Source organism: Sander lucioperca, chromosome 21 (assembly GCF_008315115.2).
Source record: "Sander lucioperca isolate FBNREF2018 chromosome 21, SLUC_FBN_1.2, whole genome shotgun sequence".
Taxonomy (NCBI): domain Eukaryota; kingdom Metazoa; phylum Chordata; class Actinopteri; order Perciformes; family Percidae; genus Sander; species Sander lucioperca.
In genome coordinates, this window is record NC_050193.1 from 20,667,915 (window position 1) to 20,686,449 (window position 18,535).

An 18,535-nucleotide genomic window follows, 5' to 3' on the forward strand; every position below is an offset into this window, starting at 1 on the left:
CTTATTCAGTTGGTAGCTACCACACAGCTTGGATCAGACAGCCTGCAGGAAAAGGACTGGAGTGGATTGGAATGAAAACTACTGGAGCTTTATACTACAAAGATTCACTAAAAAACAAGTTCAGTATTGACTTAGAGACTTTCAGCAACACAGTGACTCTAAATGGACAGAATGTGCAGCCTGAAGACACTGCTGTGTATTACTGTGCCAGATACACACACTGGTTAAAGTTACCAGAGGAGCTATACAAAAACCTTAAAGAACGTTTTTTTTTTTTTTTTAACAAAGACCAACAGGAGGCAGTAGGAGACCTAAAATAATAATGGCAGTACGAGAATAAAACAAAGAGGCACACAATGACAGCAACAGATGATTTAGGTTTTTTTGACTTCCTGTTTTATTTTTACCAACAATGTAATGATTAATAACTGACTGAGTTATAGTTTTATTGAGACTGTTGAAGTCTGAATGTATTTTTTCTCTGTTATAAGGTTTGTAAAGAATACGAACATTCAATTTAAGATATTGTGAGAAATAATAAGCACACACTTCAATACTGTGTGTAAAACTGGGTAGCACTTGTTGTCATTCATACACATTTGAATGATCAAAATGACGCAAAGTTTCCCAAGTATCCTTTATTGGGCTTTTACATGCTAACACTACTTAGATTATGGAAACAACAGAATATCTTAATATATGTATTTTGACAACACAAATGTACATAACGAACAGCCAATTGAACAAATCAATTATTTGATGTGCAAAATAAATGCCCAAGACAAATATACATGAATAAATACATATCAAACCATTTTGACCAAAGAGTAAGCTTCAGTTCAACATCATCAATTATTGCAGATCCCCCATATATAGTTGAAGCAGACAATAACTATTCAGTTAATCTGTTGATTCTGTTGTAAATATGAATATTTGTCTGACATGTTTTAAAAACAAATGGAATTTAAGTTTGTTTTAAGTTTATAATAATAACTACATTTTTTTTTCATTTGTCAAAAATATATTTCATAACACAATTCCAAGCTATCACTTGTGACAGGACAGTCCATCCTTCTTTTATAGCCTGTCAGTGTTCTTCTCTATGCAAAGTGAACTTCCTCACAGTCTGCTATAAAGACTTGATATCATGCTGTCAGTTGCTGCAGAAGAAGAGAAGCTCCCATCAGATCACCTTCAATAACAACCATGTTCTCTGTAGCTCTGCTGCTGCTGCTGGCTGCTGGATCCTGTGAGTCTCACTGAGGCAGAGACACTGACAGTATGATCACAGCACACTGTTCACTGCTATTACACTGATTCAATACTCACCATGTTTTCCTCCACAGGTGTGAAGTGTGAACAGTTGACACAGCCAGCCTCTGTTACTGTGCAGCCAGGTCAACGTCTGACCATCACCTGTCAGGTCTCTTATTCTCTCAGCAGCTATCGCACAGCTTGGATCAGACAGCCTGCAGGGAAAGGACTGGAGTGGATTGGAATGAAATATACTGGAGATTCATACTACAAAGATTCACTGAAGAACAAGTTCAGTATCGACTTAGAGACTTCCAGCAAGACAGTGACTCTAAATGGACAGAATGTGCAGCCTGAAGACACTGCTGTGTATTACTGTGCCAGGGAGCCACAGTAACACAAACCATCAGTATACCTGAACAAAAACCCCTCAGAGCCTGAACACTTGTAACATGAAGCCACCAGAGGAGGAGCCCTCAGACCACTAATGGTTTCAACACCAGCTCACTGTTACAGCAATGAGAGAAACAGACTCAATCCAAATGGTTCTTACAGTAATTAAATTTAACACAGTACAATTAATCAATTTAAATACTCTGACACTGCAATCAGTGATACATCATTGTATGTATATATAAACTTTCAAGTGGTGGATTAAATTCAATAATTTAACTACAGTATAAATGAATATCATGATTTACTTTTCATGAACAATCCAACATATGTTTGTCAGAGATTCAGGTTCCAACTTCTCTTTATGTGAATTGAAAAACAACACCTGAAAATTTACCTTCATTTTAATTAATTTACATATACTTATAGTAAACTGATTTACTATCATCAGTATGTAAATCAGCCTCCTTGTGTGTAGCCTCGTAAAGAAGTGAAGTGTGTGTGTGTCAGTGAGAGACAGAAGAGCTCACATCAGTTCAGCTTCAACATCAACATGTTCTCTGTAGCTCTGATACTGCTGCTGGCTGCTGGATCCTGTGAGGAGCTTTCAGTGGATTCACTCTAATACACACATTAGAAACACTGAATAGTCAGATGGATGATGAAGATAATGTTGATTTGTGTTTCCACAGGTGTGAACAGTATTGATCTCATCCAGACAGACTCAATGGTTGTGCAGCCTGGATAGTCTCTGACCATCAGCTGTCAGGTCTCTGGTTATTCTTTGACTGATGACAGCTATGCAACAGGTTGGATCAGACAGAGTGAAGGAAAACCAATGGACTGGATATCAGTTTGGTGCAGGTAGCTTTTACCAAAATAATGCTCTGAAGAACAAGTTCCTTTACCACACACACACGTCTTCTAGCTCGGTAACATTAACAGGAGTGAATCTGCAGCCTGAGGACACAGCTGTGTATTATTGTGTACGTTACCCCACAGTGATACAAACCACCAACAGACCTACACAAATACCCAGCAACCAGCATGTGACTCAAACACAAATTTACATGAGATTGCTATGGATAAAAGCGTCAAATGTAATGTAATCATTAATTCTTGAGTTCAACTTAACATGTACCATACAAACAGCCTTTATTTATGGTTAAATGATAGAACGGTAACACTTTATAATAATGGGACTGGAAATCTTTGTGACCCGTCAAATGAAAAATATTGTCAAGTAGTAAGTTAGTATAAAGTAAAATTCATAAATATCCTACTTGGGTGAGCATTGTTCTCAGGCATTACTGTTTAAGTGCCTTATGTTGTTGTGAATACAGCAACCATAAAAATGCATCTGCAGTATACTGTAGTTTGTGTCAATGTAGTGACCTCAGTATTATTTTGCCAAACCACTCCCTTTAATTATTAATACATTTAATTTTATGCCACCATTAATCATATCTTATTTGTCAATGTTAAAGATGGACCAGGTCAGCACTTTATTTGAAGGGCCACAAACATGATGAAGTAATGGATGATGCATTTTTATTTAACCATGATTACAACACTACACGTTTTCTGAATAAATGTACACTGCTGTGACTGGTCAGTTCTTTGAAGAAGACATAAACATCATTAATAAATCAGAAATCTTGATGATTCAAATACCTTAATTGATGCATTAATTAACGTAATGTTCCTGCATTAAGTCATGCATGAGATACTATTAATCCTTGTACATTACTGAAGTACTACATTAATTAATTCATGCTTTTTCATGCATGAAGTCATGCATGAATTCACAACAATTCATCTACTATAATTATAAAGTGTAACCAATAGAACAATACAAAACAAAAAGTGTTCTTGTCTCTAAATGTGATATTGTATCTAACATAGAATGACAAGCAACTATAACTTAAAAATTACCAAATAATAAATTATACAAACTATAACAGATTGCTGGTTTAGGAGCCACTCCCTCCCCATTATGTCCTGATGCAAATCTTCAGTCTGTGCAGTGTACTTCTGTCCTGCTGACTGCTCTTGTTCTTTGTGTGGAGCATCAGATGTCACATCTCCAGCCTCAGGATGATGAACACACTCACTCTTCTGCTGGTTGCTCTCTCTCTGCCCTGTGAGTTCTCTTGCTTCTTGCTGTGTTATCTTTTCTCAGACAACATGGACTGATGGTCAGTCAGTGACACCAGAAAACTTCCCAGATGACTGTCTCACTTTCTTCTGTGGTTCCTCTCTCCTTTCATCTCATCAGGTTGTACAGGTCAGAGTATGGAGTCCATTCCTTCCAGTTCAGTAGTAAATGTGAAGCCAGATCCCCTGCAGGAGAGACTCTCAGTCTCTCCTGCAGGGGATCTGGCTTCACATTTAGCTGCTGCAGCATGCACTGGATCAGACAACCTGCAGGAGAAGCACTGGAATGGATAGGCCGTATTTACAGTGATGCTAGTAGAACAGGTTATACCAGCAGTGTGCAAGGACGAGTAGAGGTCACCAGAGATAACAGTAACAGCATGGTGTATCTGAGACTGTCCAACTTAAAGCCAGAGGACTCTGCTGTGTATTACTGTGCGAAACACACACTGGTTAAAGGAAGCAGTAGTGTTGACGAACTGACCGAAGAGCCGGTTAATTAACCCGACTCGTGTCACTGAACTGGGAGACTCGAGTGCCATATGTCAATGAACCGACTCACTCCTGTTTTTTTCTTTTACTTCATTCGTGCCGTTGTACCGTTGTGTGAAGCTGGTATTCTTCTGCTACTGTTTGTGTAGTAATCTAGCTCATTAGCACCTCCACTGGAGTGGTGGTGGTAGAATCAATCAGGAAATGAGCTACCTAGACCGTGCACTAGGCTACTGAACGAGACCGAATGTAACCGTGCAACCGGTCGTCCCGTTCGAGTCATGTAATCAAGCGGTGTCTGGGTTCTCGGCAAGTTTGAGTTATTAACCAAGCCTGGTTTCTGGTACATCTTAGATGATTGTGTTCATGGCAATTCACACATTATCAATGGGGAAGTACATCACATACAAATACACGTCATGTTATCTTGGTAGTTATGTTAAGTTAAATGTTAGAGAAGTGAATGTTGCTACATGGTAGGTAGGCTGTCACGACGAGACCGCGCACCAGGCTACTGAACGAGACTTAAGGACCGTACTGGGTACTGCATTAGTCTATTTTCAAACAGGTGTCTAGGTTTGAGTTATCAACCAAGTTTGAGTTATCAACCGATCCCAGAAGCCTTTATTTCTCGTGCATCTTAGATGATTGTGTATATACAAATTCATAGACTACATTATCGATGGATATCACATACAAATGCACGTCATGTTATCTTAGTAGTTATGTTAAGTTAAATGTTTGTTACATGGTAGGTAGGCTGTCACCAGGAGACCGCGCACCAGGGTACTGAATGAGACCGTAACCGTGCCTAATGCATGAGTCTATGTAATCAAACGGGTGTCTAGGTTCTCGGCAAGTTTGAGTTATCAACCGATAGCAGAAGCCTTTATGTCTCGTGCATTTTAGAATTGTGTTCATGGAAATTCATAGGCTACATTACCAAGGGGAAAGTATTATATCACCTACAAATACACGTAATGTTATCTTGGTAGTTCTGTTAAGTTAAATGTTAGAAGTGAATGTTGCTACATGGTAGTAGTACTGTCACGAGGAGACCGCCCACCAGGCTACCGAATGTAACCGTGGCCAGTGCGTGAGTCTAGTGTCGGTCAGTAGGAGTGTGTAAGTAGTATGTCGAGACCGAATGTAACCGCAACCAGTCGAGTCTTCTGCGGTGTCTTGGTTCCTGGTGGGGGAACGCGATCACCACCCCACCCCCCCCCACCCCCCCCCCCCCCCCTCGCCGCCGAGGGCACGCAAACCGGTGACCGAATCTATTAACTCGGTAGGCCAACCAACGACCGTCTGGTTGAACCAACTCACGTAAAAGAGTCGGTTGTCCCATCACTAGGAAGCAGAGAGACTTGACAAAAACCTCATAAAAATTATTTTCACAAATACCTCCAGGTGGCAGTAGAAGATAAGATGTTAGATTACACAAAAGAGAATATGACAGTGTCTCTAATCAAACACACAAATACATGACCACAATGGAAGCAACAGCTGATGTCGTGGTTTGTGACTTCCTGTTTTGTGACGGATAATAATGTTTATGCTTTTGATTTTGAACAGCAGGTGTTGAGAATATATTTAAACATTTATGCATTATATATCCAGTATATGGATGGCCCACCAAATGCTGCTGAGCAGAATAAATAAATACATCTAAGTGGAATTGAATAACTTGAAAATAATCTTCATCATTAAAAAAATCATAAATTAACAATATTCTGAAAGATACATGAATCATATTTTAACCAGAGATGTGATGAGTTTCTGTTTGAGGAGGAGGAGTCAATGCAAATCTCTGACCTCTTCCATCTCTACATATGTGTTGCAGAGTGAAGGACAGACACTAAATCACTGACATACACGCTGTAGACTGGACAGAGACAACTGGCTTTAACAATGATCAGACCTGATTATTTGGTTGTTTTTCTCATCCTGTCATTTAACTGGGCAGGTAAGAACAAGAGATGTTTTTTCTGACAAACCTGGTACAAAGACAACATGGCTGCATTACAATAACTAATGAGCTGTTTAAATGTCTGTAGGTGCTGAGGGTCAAACACTGACTGAGTCTGAACCAGTGGTTAAAAGACCTGGAGAATCCCACAGACTGACCTGCACATATTCTGGGTTTGGTGGGGATTATGCTAATGCTTGGATCAGACAGGCTGCTGGAAAAGGACTGGAATGGATCGCTTACATCAGCAGTGCTAGTAGCTACATCTACTACTCTCAGTCAGTCAAAGGCCGGTTTACCATCTCCAGAGAAAACAGCAGACAGCAGGTGTTTCTGCAGATGAACAGTCTGAAGACTGAAGATTCTGCTGTTTATTATTGTGCTCGAGAGCCACAGTGACACAGGAAGGAGCAACACTGTACAAAAACTCAACATGTCAAAACAAGTCAAATCTTTACTTTCTTCTTTTCTCATTCACATAATAAGCTTCAGTTCAACATCATCAACACATTCAGAGAAATAGTCTCAATAAAACTGTTCCATTCAGACATGTTTTATTGCAGATCCCCCAAATATACTGTAGTTGAAGCAGACATTAAATATTCTGTTAATCTGTTGATTCTGTTGTAAATATAAATCTATTTGTTGACATGTTTGACTTGTGTTAGACAATTTGTGATTAAAAACAAATGGAATTTAAGTTTGTTTTAAGTTTGTAATAATAACTACATTTTCTTTCATATGTCAAAAATATATTTCATGACACAATTTAAAGCTTTACTTGTGACAGGACAGTCCATCCTTCTTTTATAGCCGGTCAGTGTCCTTCTCTATGCAAAGTGAACTTCCTCACAGTCTGCTATAAAGACTTGATATCATGCTGTCAGTTGCAGCAGAAGAAGAGAAGCTCCCATCAGATCACCTTCAATAGCAACCATGTTCTCTGTAGCTCTGCTGCTGCTGCTGGCTGCTGGATCCTGTGAGTCTCACTGAGGCAGAGACACTGACAGTATGATCACAGCACACTGTTCACTGCTATTACACTGATTCAATACTCAACATGTTTTCCTCCACAGGTGTGAAGTGTGAACAGTTGACCCAGCCAGCCTCTGTGACTGTGCAGCCAGGTCAACGTCTGACCATCACCTGTCAGGTCTCTTATTCTGTTAGCAGCTACTACACAGCTTGGATCAGACAGCCTGCAGGGAAAGGACTGGAGTGGATTGGAGTGGCAGTTGGATCCACCACATACTACAAAGATTCACTGAAGAACAAGTTCAGTATCAATTTAGAGACTTCCAGCAACACAGTGACTCTAAATGGACAGAATGTGCAGCCTGAAGACACTGCTGTGTATTACTGTGCCAGAGAGCCACAGTAACACAAACCATCAGTAGACCTGAACAAAAACCCCTCAGAGCCTGAACACTTGTAACATGAAGCCACCAGAGGAGGAGTCCTCAGACCACTAATGGTTTCAACACCAGCTCACTGTTACAGTAAAGAGAGAAACATCTCTTTAGATTTTATAAATGGTTCTAAATTTAACAGCCACAGTTTTCATTCATTTAAATACCTTGAAATTACAATCAATGCTACATCATTATATGTATAATCTTCAAGTGATGGAATAAATTCAGCTCACAACTTCTTAAAGGTTGTGATCTAACTACAGTATAAATGAGTCCTCAAAGCAGACATTTATAAAGTACTTGAGACCCAGACTTGAGTAAAAGTACAAGTGCTTTATCAAAAAAATTACTTCAGTAGAAGTTGACATGCTCTTTAAGCACCACACTTAAGTGGAAGTACTAAAGCATTCAAAAATGTTTGTACTTAAGTATTGCAAGTAGTTTATTTTAAAATGTACTACTCAAGTACTGAAAGTAAAAGTACAAATATTGTGTTATGTAGTTATTAAAGAAAGCAGTCAAAAGTTTGAATATCATATTGTTTATATTATTTCAAATGTTTAGCCTATAGGACACTCACAATTCCTTTGGCTGTATATGTCATAAAATAAGAGAAATGTGACATTTTTGACACAGCCTTTATGATAGCCAGCTAGTTAACGTTAACGTAAGTGAACTCCGCAGCATGTCATGAACTGCGGGTAGCTAGTTAGCTAGCGCTTACTGATAGCTCAAGCTGGTGTGCCATTTGTGTATTATATTTGTAACTTACCTTGATATGTTTCTTCAAATTTGACAGTGAATTTTTGAAGGCCATTATTTCGCAATATTTCGGGAGGCAGAGTAGGCACTTCATTCTATATGAATTGTCTTTCACTCCGACAAATGAAAACATGGATTCTAAGTAGGGCCAGGGATGGTCTCCTTCCTCACCCTCACCGCCACGATCACTCAAAGTTGAAGGTGTTGAAGGTGTTGTTTCTGGTTCTTCCATCTCGAAACGAACTAACAAAGCTCAAGTGTTCTCAATGCAGGCAGGCAACAGAGTAAAAGGCAGAACGGGAGCACGTGCAGTCTTCTTATAAGACAGCTTGATCGCTTGATTCGCTCAATGATGAGCCAGCGTCATCAAACCTGGTGACAGAGCCATCTACCGCTCTGGCAGTGATAATGTGGGTTTGGAATGATTTGTAACATTTTTATAATTGTAACGAGTAACGATGCAGCATATAAAAAATGTATTGGAGTAAAAGTATTAAACTCATCGAAAATATGCACTGGAGTAAGAGTGGAAGTAGGAGAAAAAAATAATACTTCAGTAGAGTACAGATACAGCCTTTTAGTACTTAAGTACAGTAGTGAAGTAGTTCTACTTCGTTACTATACATCTCTGCCTCAAAGTCAGTTTCTCTTCCATAATATTATTTAAAAATGGAAATCATAACTGCATAAGTAACTAAATCACTAGTCTTTAGCCAACTCCAGTGTGATGTTAATTAGTCAAACCAAAGAAAAATGTCTTTTCATTGACAAAGTGTGTTTGTCAGAGGTTCCCCCTTCTCTTTGTGTGAGTGTATGTTTATGGAGTTCCCTGAATGGTAGAGGCATTTATTGTTACTGCTAGACGGAGGGAAAGTTGAGAATTTTAATGTATCAGTGTCAATCTCATTTGATTTCCACTGCAGGAGATATCAATATAGAAGAAAGTATGCAAAGAATATAAACATTGTTGCCACTTTTGCTGGTCCTACAACATCAGCTTTAGGACCAGCAGGATGATTAACAGCTTCTTCCCACAAGCAGTACAAATAATCAATGGACTGTGTCCCCTCCCTTCACACAGTCACTCACTAAATGAAGATTCTGCTGTTTATTATTGTTCTCAATGGCCACAGTGACACAGGAAGGAGGAACGCTGTACAAAAACTCAACAAGCCAAAAGTTTGCTTTCTGTTTTTCACATTCACAAAAAATGACAGTTAAATAACAGTTCAAAATCATGAACACATTCAGAGAAACAAAGTCTCAATAAAACTGCTTCATTCAGACAAGTGTTATTGCAGCTCTGGTGTTCTCTCATATTCAGTTGAGTCTGGGAACATTAACTATTCTGTTAATTTTAGTGATTAGACTAAAACTGTAGTTTATTTATGTTATTGTGAATGCTCTCATTTGCTGCCTATTGTGTTCAAAGTGACTAATGAGAAACAGAGCCTTGATAACAAGATAAATCATAATTTAATACATGTAATGAAACTTTGCATGTTAATGTGTCAGATGTCATTTGTGTATATTAGAATACAAATATGGTTGTGGTGTTACTATTGATAAACATTTTACACAGATTAAAACATGTCAGACAAACATTAAAACAGCTGATTTGGAGGGATGACTCTTGCATATTCATTTCCTAGTTTCATTAATTATCTCCAGTCCAGATGTTTCCTCCCTGTGAGGAGGAGTCGATGCAAAACTCAGATATCTTCCACCTCTACTTATCTGAGTGCAGAGAGGAGGACAGAGAACAGTGGACACACAGTTTAACATGATGGACTATAGGACAGGACTGCTGCTTTTAACTATCTGCTGGGCAGGTGAAGATTTTCATTGATATTAATTTAACATAGCTTTTATTTGGTGTCATCAGCTTATTTCACTTGATGTTTTTGATCCTCTTGACAGGTGTTGATGGTCAGACTCTGACAGAATCTGAACCAGCGATTAAAAGACCTGGAGAATCTCACAGATTGACCTGTACAACATCTGGATTCACATTTAGCAGCTACCGCATGGCCTGGATCAGACAGGCTCCTGGAAAAGGACTGGAATGGATCGCTTATATAAGCACAGCTAGTACTCCTATCTATTACTCCCAGTCAGTCCAGGGGAGATTCACCATCTCCAGAGATGACTCCAGCAGTAAAGTCTATCTGCAGATGAACAGTCTGAAGACCGAGGACACAGCAGTGTATTACTGTGCACGAGAGACACAGTGAGAGACGATAATAGGAGTGTCATACAAAAACTACTTCCTCTATTTTCCACCACAACTGATGACATTAAATTAAGTAGTATTTATTTTTATTTTTTTTTACATGTAATGCATTAGGCTACTGATTTTTGGTAATGTGTTTTCATTAACCATGATCAAAACTTCTACTAATATAATACACATTTTAAGGACATTAATAGAAACCTTAATTCTTCACTAGCACCCCTCAAATAATTTCTTTTTATTTCCATATAAATGAAACTTCGATATACATAAATGTCGATATAAATAAAACAATTCATAGAAAAAAAGAAATGCATTATTTAAACTGGTGGAAATGTTTATATTAATCTCAGGACTTTGAGTAAGTTATGACATTACCATCCTTAATAAACTATATATAAACAGGTATATTTTGTTTTGTAATGCATATTCATTTGTAATCAAGGCCTTGACAATTGGTGCAATAAAAATTAAAAAGGACATTGAAAAAAATAATCAGCTCCAGATATTACTTAAATTCTTTAATAAAAGAGAGCAGCAGAGTTTGCCAAACAAACCCTAATAAGTTTATTCCAGACTCCAAGCTGAACCACAGCAGCTTATCTTAAGACACTGAGGTGTTTTTATTTGGTAAATAGTAATAATAATAATAATAATAATAAAAAAACTATTCATAATACTCACTATAATCGTAATAATAATAACACTAATTAAAGCTGCAAGCAGTGGAAGGGCCCTTTTTCTTTTTAGCTCCAGACCAACCCACAATCACATGCCATATGTTTGAATCTATGCAAACTCAGAAATCTTCCTGGTGACCCAGTTATAAAGACTTCACATGAGACTGTCAGTGGAGGTTAAAGAGGACCAGAACTCACATCTCGTCAGTTTCAACATAAACCATGTTCTCTGTAGCTCTGCTGCTGCTGTTGGCAGCTGGATGTGAGTCTCTCTGGATTTGTTAAAGTCAACAGTTCTTTTTCAGTATAACTTGATCATTTATCACACAACGTGTTTGTCTTTAACAGGTGTGAAGTGTGAACAGTTGACCCAGCCAGCCTCTGTGACTGTGCAGCCAGGTCAACGTCTGACCATCACCTGTCAGGTCTCTTATTCTCTCAGCAGCTACTTCACAGCTTGGATCAGACAGCCTGCAGGGAAAGGACTGGAGTGGATTAGTAGTGATACAAACGTCAAAGATTCACTGAAGAACAAGTTCAGTGTAAATGTCACGGGGCGGAAGTTGATTTTATTTAAGCATGCTTTTACTTTGGATTTGCTGTGTTTTTAGTATTTGCTGTGTTTTTAGCTTCTATTATTGCATGCTTTTATTTTGAAATGTGTGGTGTGTGTTTTTAAATGTTGTTTTTACTTCCGCCATCGGACATGTAGCAATCAGGATTAAGGACTTGCACCTGGGGACCAGAGAAAGGATTGACTGTTTTTAGCTATAAAAAGGGCAGAACAGCAACAGGACAGGGAGCATGAAGGAGGACACAGGAAGAGCAGGACACAAGAGCACGACGCAGGACACAGAAGCATTACGAAGGCCACAGAGACACAACGGCACAATCGAGCAGACAGAACGGTGCAGACAGAGAGACACAGAGACCGGGACGCCAGTGAGAACAGCATCGTCCCTGGTCTGGAGGAGGCCTAAAACGTGAATTATACTAGCCGCATTCAAGGTGGCGCAAGCCATCGTGACGTTGAAATGACGTAATATCCTGCCGGCGCGCCCGATTTATGGCGTGCGAGCAGAGGTCGCACACGGCTCTTTTTTTTTCAGCGGCGCGCGACAAAGCGGAAACGGGAGGCCTGAGAGAGTTCGCCGACAACAGGATGCCAGGACTCTCAGAGTGACTGCAAGTCTCTCTTGTAAACTTACTGGGTTAAGATGAGTTCTTTTATGGTGAATGAAAGGCTTGATCCGACGAAGTAGCTCATCCAATCAAATTGAAGCATTGACAGCAATGCTGCAGCCAGTTCTGCCGTTGTTTATGTTTTTTTTCTTCTTCTAGTCCGTAGAAAGAGCAACGTCGGTAGCCTTTGCTCATTAGCGCCACCTCTGTTCAGGAGAAGACTACAACTAGTGTCGCAAGCACCAGCGCGGGTATAAATAGTCACGCCGACCCCATGACGTTACATTTGTACGCGCCAGCTGGGCTGCGTCTAGTGTATAAGAGCCTTAAGAGTACACAGAGGAAAACGCAAACACCGATCGCTAACAGCAACAGTGGGAGAAGGTGAAACTTGTAGTGTGTAGTATACAAAGCTGTAGTAGTTTAAAGGACGTTTGACTGGCCCTGAGTTCTCCTTTGCAGGCTATACCCGAGGTGAGGAGCCAAGCGAGAAGAAGCTGGTCGCCAGCGGAGACCCGTGGACTGTCATTTTAACCTCCCACTCCTGTTCTGCTGCACTATTTTAGCTTGATTTTAGTTGGTTATGCTTTTGCTTTTAAATTCTAAATGGTTTTATTTTTTAAATAAATCTGTTATCCCTCAAACTGGTTTTTACTCAGTTTTAAACACCATTTTTACTGCTCTCTGTGTTAATCTTTTATCCCAAATTTTAGTCTTGCTAGTTGTAAGAGGTCCTAGGCCTCAACCAAACCTAGGTGGCATTGTCGGCCCACGTTTACAACTTCATCCACGCCCCTTACATAAACATGGAATCTTCCAGCAACACAGTGACTCTAAATGGACAGAATGTGCAGCCTGAAGACACTGCTGTGTATTACTGTGCCAGAGAGCCACAGTAACACAAACCATCAGTAGACCTGAACAAAAACCCCTCAGAACCTGAACACTTGTAACATGAAGCCACCAGAGGAGGAGCCCTCAGACCACTAATGGTTTCAACACCAGCTCACTGTTACACTAAAGAGAGAAACAGTCTTTTGATTAGTTTTAAATGGTGATTTACATATTAATCCTCAAAAAGTCAGTTTCTCTTCCATAACATTACATAACATTATTTCTTTGATAATTAACAATCTAAAATGTGTTTGTCAGAGAACCAATTTCCACAATTCCACCACTACTCCTAGTCTTGTCAAGAGAACCATCTGGAAGGGCTTTGCAACTGAACTTGCCATTCAAAACTCTTTTCTTTATCCATTTCTGCTCAAGGGTTGTTTCTGCTAGCCACCCACAACATTACTGTGCATCACTTCCTGGTTTCCCAAAATTAAAGAGCGTCCCGAGGCCCAAATCACAAAATACGTGTGCATTAATCCTACATCAACAACAACTAGTGGTGTTAAAAGCATTTGCGTTAACTCTTTATTATGGCGTTAATTTTGACAGCCCTAGTTTAAATACTTGGAGGTTTCAATCACTGATACATCATTGTCTGTACTCCCACAAGAAGAATTAGACTTTTAGAAATTGTTTAACATTAATTTACCTTATTCAAGTGATTATGTAGAAATGCAGCTAAATTTTCTTCAAAAGTTGAATTTTGTGCTCTGATTTTTACTAGTTTAAAAATCGATGTTTGGTCTAATAATATTGTACATAAGCTTTATTCACATGAAAACAGCAATTTGATTAAAAATAACTTTAGGAGTTATGAGATGTTGTTAACCTATCTCAAGCCGACAAGGTGATTTACCTACTACATAAACTGAAAGCAATTTTTTTAATGAAAATATTATTAATAACTTTTATTCATGAACAGTAACATCTTTCCATTATTTGTACTTTGCATTGGACACAAGTGATAGTAAATAAACACATTCAAATGTTACAAAGTGACTTAAAGTAAAAATAAATAAAAATAAAGGATTAGGTAACATCAGGTTAAAAATGTGAAACAAAGTCAAAATGGTAAGATATACGGTGAGATGATTTGTGGAAACACAAAATACAGTTCAATCAGGAGAGACTTCATTAGCAAATATGAACATATTTATTGTATCGACAAACATGAAATGGGAATTGTATAATCTCTGGAGATTGAACTACATCGAAACCATAGGCTATGTCATAAAGGGTATATGAACCCAAACATATCCCCCTATGGAGTCCAGACACTGGTGGTGGTGATGAAGCGTACAGGAACCAATCAAGAGCCAAGCGCTGACAATACCCGAAGAAGTGGGCGAGACTTCGGTGGTTGAAGGGGAGGAGGTGGGACGCACTCTATTCCTGAAACGACAACTGACAACCGCAGAGGAGAGAGCAGATTTAAAACAGGATGTCATGCTGTGATAGGCTCGTGACGAATGCCCGACTCTGATTGGTTTAATTAACGACACAGCTGAATCTGATTGTCTACTGACAAGTGACATGCCGAGAAACAGCTGATCAACTAGGAGTGATGAAAAAGGAATATGAAGTCTTCCTGTAAGAACTTATGCTGAGCTACATTTAGGAGAAAGTCAAAAAAGGAGGAGTCAATGCAAAACTCAGATATCTTCCACCTCTACTTATCTGAGTGCAGAGAGGAGGACAGAGAACAGTGGACACACAGTTTAACATGATGGACTATAGGACAGGACTGCTGCTTTTAACTCTCTGCTGGGCAGGTGAAGATTTTCACTGATCTTGATTTGACATTCCCATTTGTATTACTGACATATTTCACATGAGGATTTTCTCTGATCGTTGTACCAAGGTAATACATGACATGCTAATCGTTTTTGGTTTGACAGGTGTTGATGGTCAGACTCTGACAGAATCTGAACCAACGATTAAAAGACCTGGAGAATCACACAGATTGACCTGTACAACATCTGGATTGTCATTCAGTAGCAGCTGGATGGCCTGGATCAGACAGGCTCCTGGAAAAGCACTGGAATGGGTTGCTACTGATGCTGGTGGCAGTAGCAAATACTACTCTCAGTCAGTCCAAGGCCGGTTTACCATCTCCAGAGACAACAGCAGAGAGCAGCTGTATCTGCAGATGAACAGTCTGAAGACTGAAGATTCTGCTGTTTATTATTGTGCTCGACACCCACAGTGACTGGAGTTGGTTGAGCAGCTGTACAAAATCCTACAGTACTCATTCTTTCAGGCTGGTAGTGCACAAGTTTGAAATATGTTTCATAAAATGTATATATTTAAACATTTTATATTACATTTTTGTTGTTTTCAGGTTGTTAAGTTGTTTTATATTCTGTATTTTTATTTTCACGTGTTTTTATTATAAATTAGTAATCATGAGAGTTTGTTAACTGTTTGAATAAAGCTGCATTCAACCTGAAATCATCAGACTCAGCATCTGTTAAAGTCTCCACCATCATTTCCCGAATCTTTCCCGATATCACACAGCTTGGATCAGACAGCCTGCAGGGAAAGGACTGGAGTGGATTGGAATGAAACATACTGGAGCTTCATAATACAAAGATTCACTAAAGAACAAGTTCAGTATCGACTTAGAGACTTCCAGCAACACAGTGACTCTAAATGGACAGAATGTGCAGCCTGAAGACACTGCTGTGTATTACTGTGCCAGGAGAGCCACAGTAACACAAACCATCAGTAGACCTGAACAAAAACCCCTCAGAGCCTGAACACTTGTAACATGAAGCCACCAGAGGAGGAGCCCTCAGACCACTAATGGTTTCAACACCAGCTCAATGTTACACTAAAGGATGAAAAAGTCTTTAGACACCTACAAAGCCCTCCACCATCTGGCCCCCTCATACATCACTGACCTCCTCTCCCCCTACCAACCCTCACGGTCCCTCAGATCCACCTCAGCCGGTCTCCTCTCCATCCACAAGTCCAACCTCCGCAGTTTTGGGGACAGAGCCTTCTCCAGCGCGGCTCCCAGGCTCTGGAACTCCCTCCCTCAAAAGATCCGCACCTCTGAGTCCCTCACCATCTTCCAGTCCCGCCTCAAGACCCATCTCTTCACCTCTGCCTATCCGTAGCCCCACGCCCCCCTCCCTTTTCATTTGTGCCTGAATCTTGTTTTGTTTTGTTTTATTTTGTTTTGCCTTGTTTTTGTTTTCTACCTTGCCCTGTAAAGCAACTTTGAGTCCTTGAAAAGCGCTATGGTATTTGTCTTTACATGTTGAATCATGGACATTGAGAGAGAGAGGGCAGGGTAGACAAATCTTGAAATCCCTTCTGCTTTAGTCAAAGAATCATTCCTAAAATAGAAATGTCTCTTTGAAGCCATACTTCAGTATTGTTTTAGTCTTCTTCAATTTAGACAAAAAATGAAGTTGTTGACATTCCATGTGGTCCTTGCAGATATGAATACTTAAATATTTTACACATTTCTTAACAGGTATATTAAAAACATAAAATTTCACATTTAGATTTGTTAAGTGTTAAACCAGAAGCAGCTGAAAATTGCTCAATTAGGGTTATAGCATATTCAATCTGATGTTTGTCACTCAAAAAGAGAGCTGTATCATCCGCTAGTTGAATTAATCTAATTTCCTTACCGAAAATAGACAAACCTTTAATAATAAGATTATGTCGAATATGTAATGACAGTAATTCAACCACCTGCAGGAACAAGAATGGTGAAATAGGGCAGCCCTGGCGAACTGATCTCAGTACAGGAAATCTTTTTGTGGTGTTTGGATATAATATCACAGAACTGTCAATATTTTTATAAAGCATTTCAACTGTAGATATAAAATGCTGTCCGAAATCAAAAATCTGAAGTGCTTTGTTGTAAAAAATAGTGTTCTACCGTATCAAATGCTTTATAAAAATCAAGAAATACTATCAGTGCATCAGTATTGGTGTTATCAGAATAGTCCAGCAGGTCGAGAACAAGTCTTATATTAGAGCTAATGTGACGGTTAGACATAAAACCTGTTTGTGTTTCACTTATTATCTCATGAAGACCTCTTTTTAACCGTTTAAGCAAAAATTAATGATTGACAATTTTGTAGTCAATATTTAAGAACGTAATAGGTCTCGGATTGGACATTTCCTTTTTTAAAGTGCATTCTTTGAATAAATCAAATAAAGGATTTTCAATAGTTTCCCAAAAATGCAAATAAAATTCGACTGAAAGCCCATCATTACCCAGAGGTTTCTCTTTTTTCACTGAGCTAACAGCCTCAGAGATTTCCACTTTAGTAATGGGACATTCACAATCCATTTTAAATTGTTCAGATATAGTTGGTGTAAGTGCTTTAACTGACTCGACAAATCTATCACAATCACCAAATTGAATATTTGACTTATATATATATATATATAAGTCAAATATTCAATTTGGTGAATATTAATAGTTTTAATTAGAGGTGATATTATCATTCATTTTAAGAGTACCGTATTTTCCCGACTATAAGTCGCTCCGGAGTATAAGTCGCATCAGTCAAAAAATGCGTCATGAAGAGGAAAAAAACATATATAAGTCGCACTGGACTATAAGTCGCATTTATTTAGAAATTGATTTCACAAAATCCAAGATCAAGAACAGACATTTAATCTGGAAAGGCAAGTTATTCAACTACACAGTAGCACACAGAACAAGGGGCTGAATACGGTAGGTGTCCGGTATGTTAACGTAACACATTAACAGTTCTTCAACTATACAACAGAATACAGAACACCTACCAGGGCGTGGAGACGTACCTGCACCGTTGACGTGCATCTACATCTGTGGACTCGTTCCTCCAGCTCTGGCCATCTTTCTTTGTTTCCTTCATTGCAGTAAGAGTCACCTTTTCGCCAGTCCCTCACAAGTTTCTCTGCTGCTCGATTACCGTTTTCGGCTGCATATTTTACTACCTGCAGTCACCTGCAGTTTCTTTTCTTTCTCAGTTGTCTTTAGGAGCAGCATATAGTTGTCACCAGTCCCGGCGTTATGGGCGGGCTTTAGGGGGCCGGGCCCGCCCCCAGAGTCTGCTGTGCCCGCCCTGGACGGACGAGCCCTTTTTTAACT

General features: G+C 39.2%; 1 long non-coding RNA gene and 5 gene segments (V, D, J or C); 5 read left to right on the plus strand and 1 right to left on the minus strand.

Moving 5' to 3' along the window:
- Positions 1–1,176: 1,176 nt before the first annotated feature.
- Positions 1,177–1,666, plus strand: LOC116037506. The segment is given in 2 exon segments: positions 1,177–1,249; positions 1,347–1,666. Coding segments are annotated over 2 exon segments (348 nt in total).
- Positions 1,667–6,135: 4,469 nt separating this feature from the next.
- LOC116037495 lies at positions 6,136–6,684 on the plus strand. The segment is given in 2 exon segments: positions 6,136–6,262; positions 6,354–6,684. Coding segments are annotated over 2 exon segments (366 nt in total).
- A 454-nt stretch (positions 6,685–7,138) lies between these two features.
- On the plus strand, positions 7,139–7,675 carry LOC116037505. The segment is given in 2 exon segments: positions 7,139–7,244; positions 7,342–7,675. Coding segments are annotated over 2 exon segments (348 nt in total).
- A 2,440-nt stretch (positions 7,676–10,115) lies between these two features.
- Positions 10,116–10,701, plus strand: LOC118494093. The segment is given in 2 exon segments: positions 10,116–10,271; positions 10,360–10,701. Coding segments are annotated over 2 exon segments (363 nt in total).
- Positions 10,347–15,444, minus strand: LOC116037509. Its single transcript, XR_004101878.1, has 2 exons — positions 15,400–15,444; positions 10,347–10,429 (listed from the first exon to the last, which is right to left on the minus strand). It is a non-coding gene; the product is annotated as an uncharacterized LOC116037509 (long non-coding RNA).
- Positions 11,537–13,515, plus strand: LOC116037507. The segment is given in 3 exon segments: positions 11,537–11,614; positions 11,701–11,898; positions 13,339–13,515. Coding segments are annotated over 3 exon segments (333 nt in total).
- Positions 15,445–18,535: the final 3,091 nt, after the last annotated feature.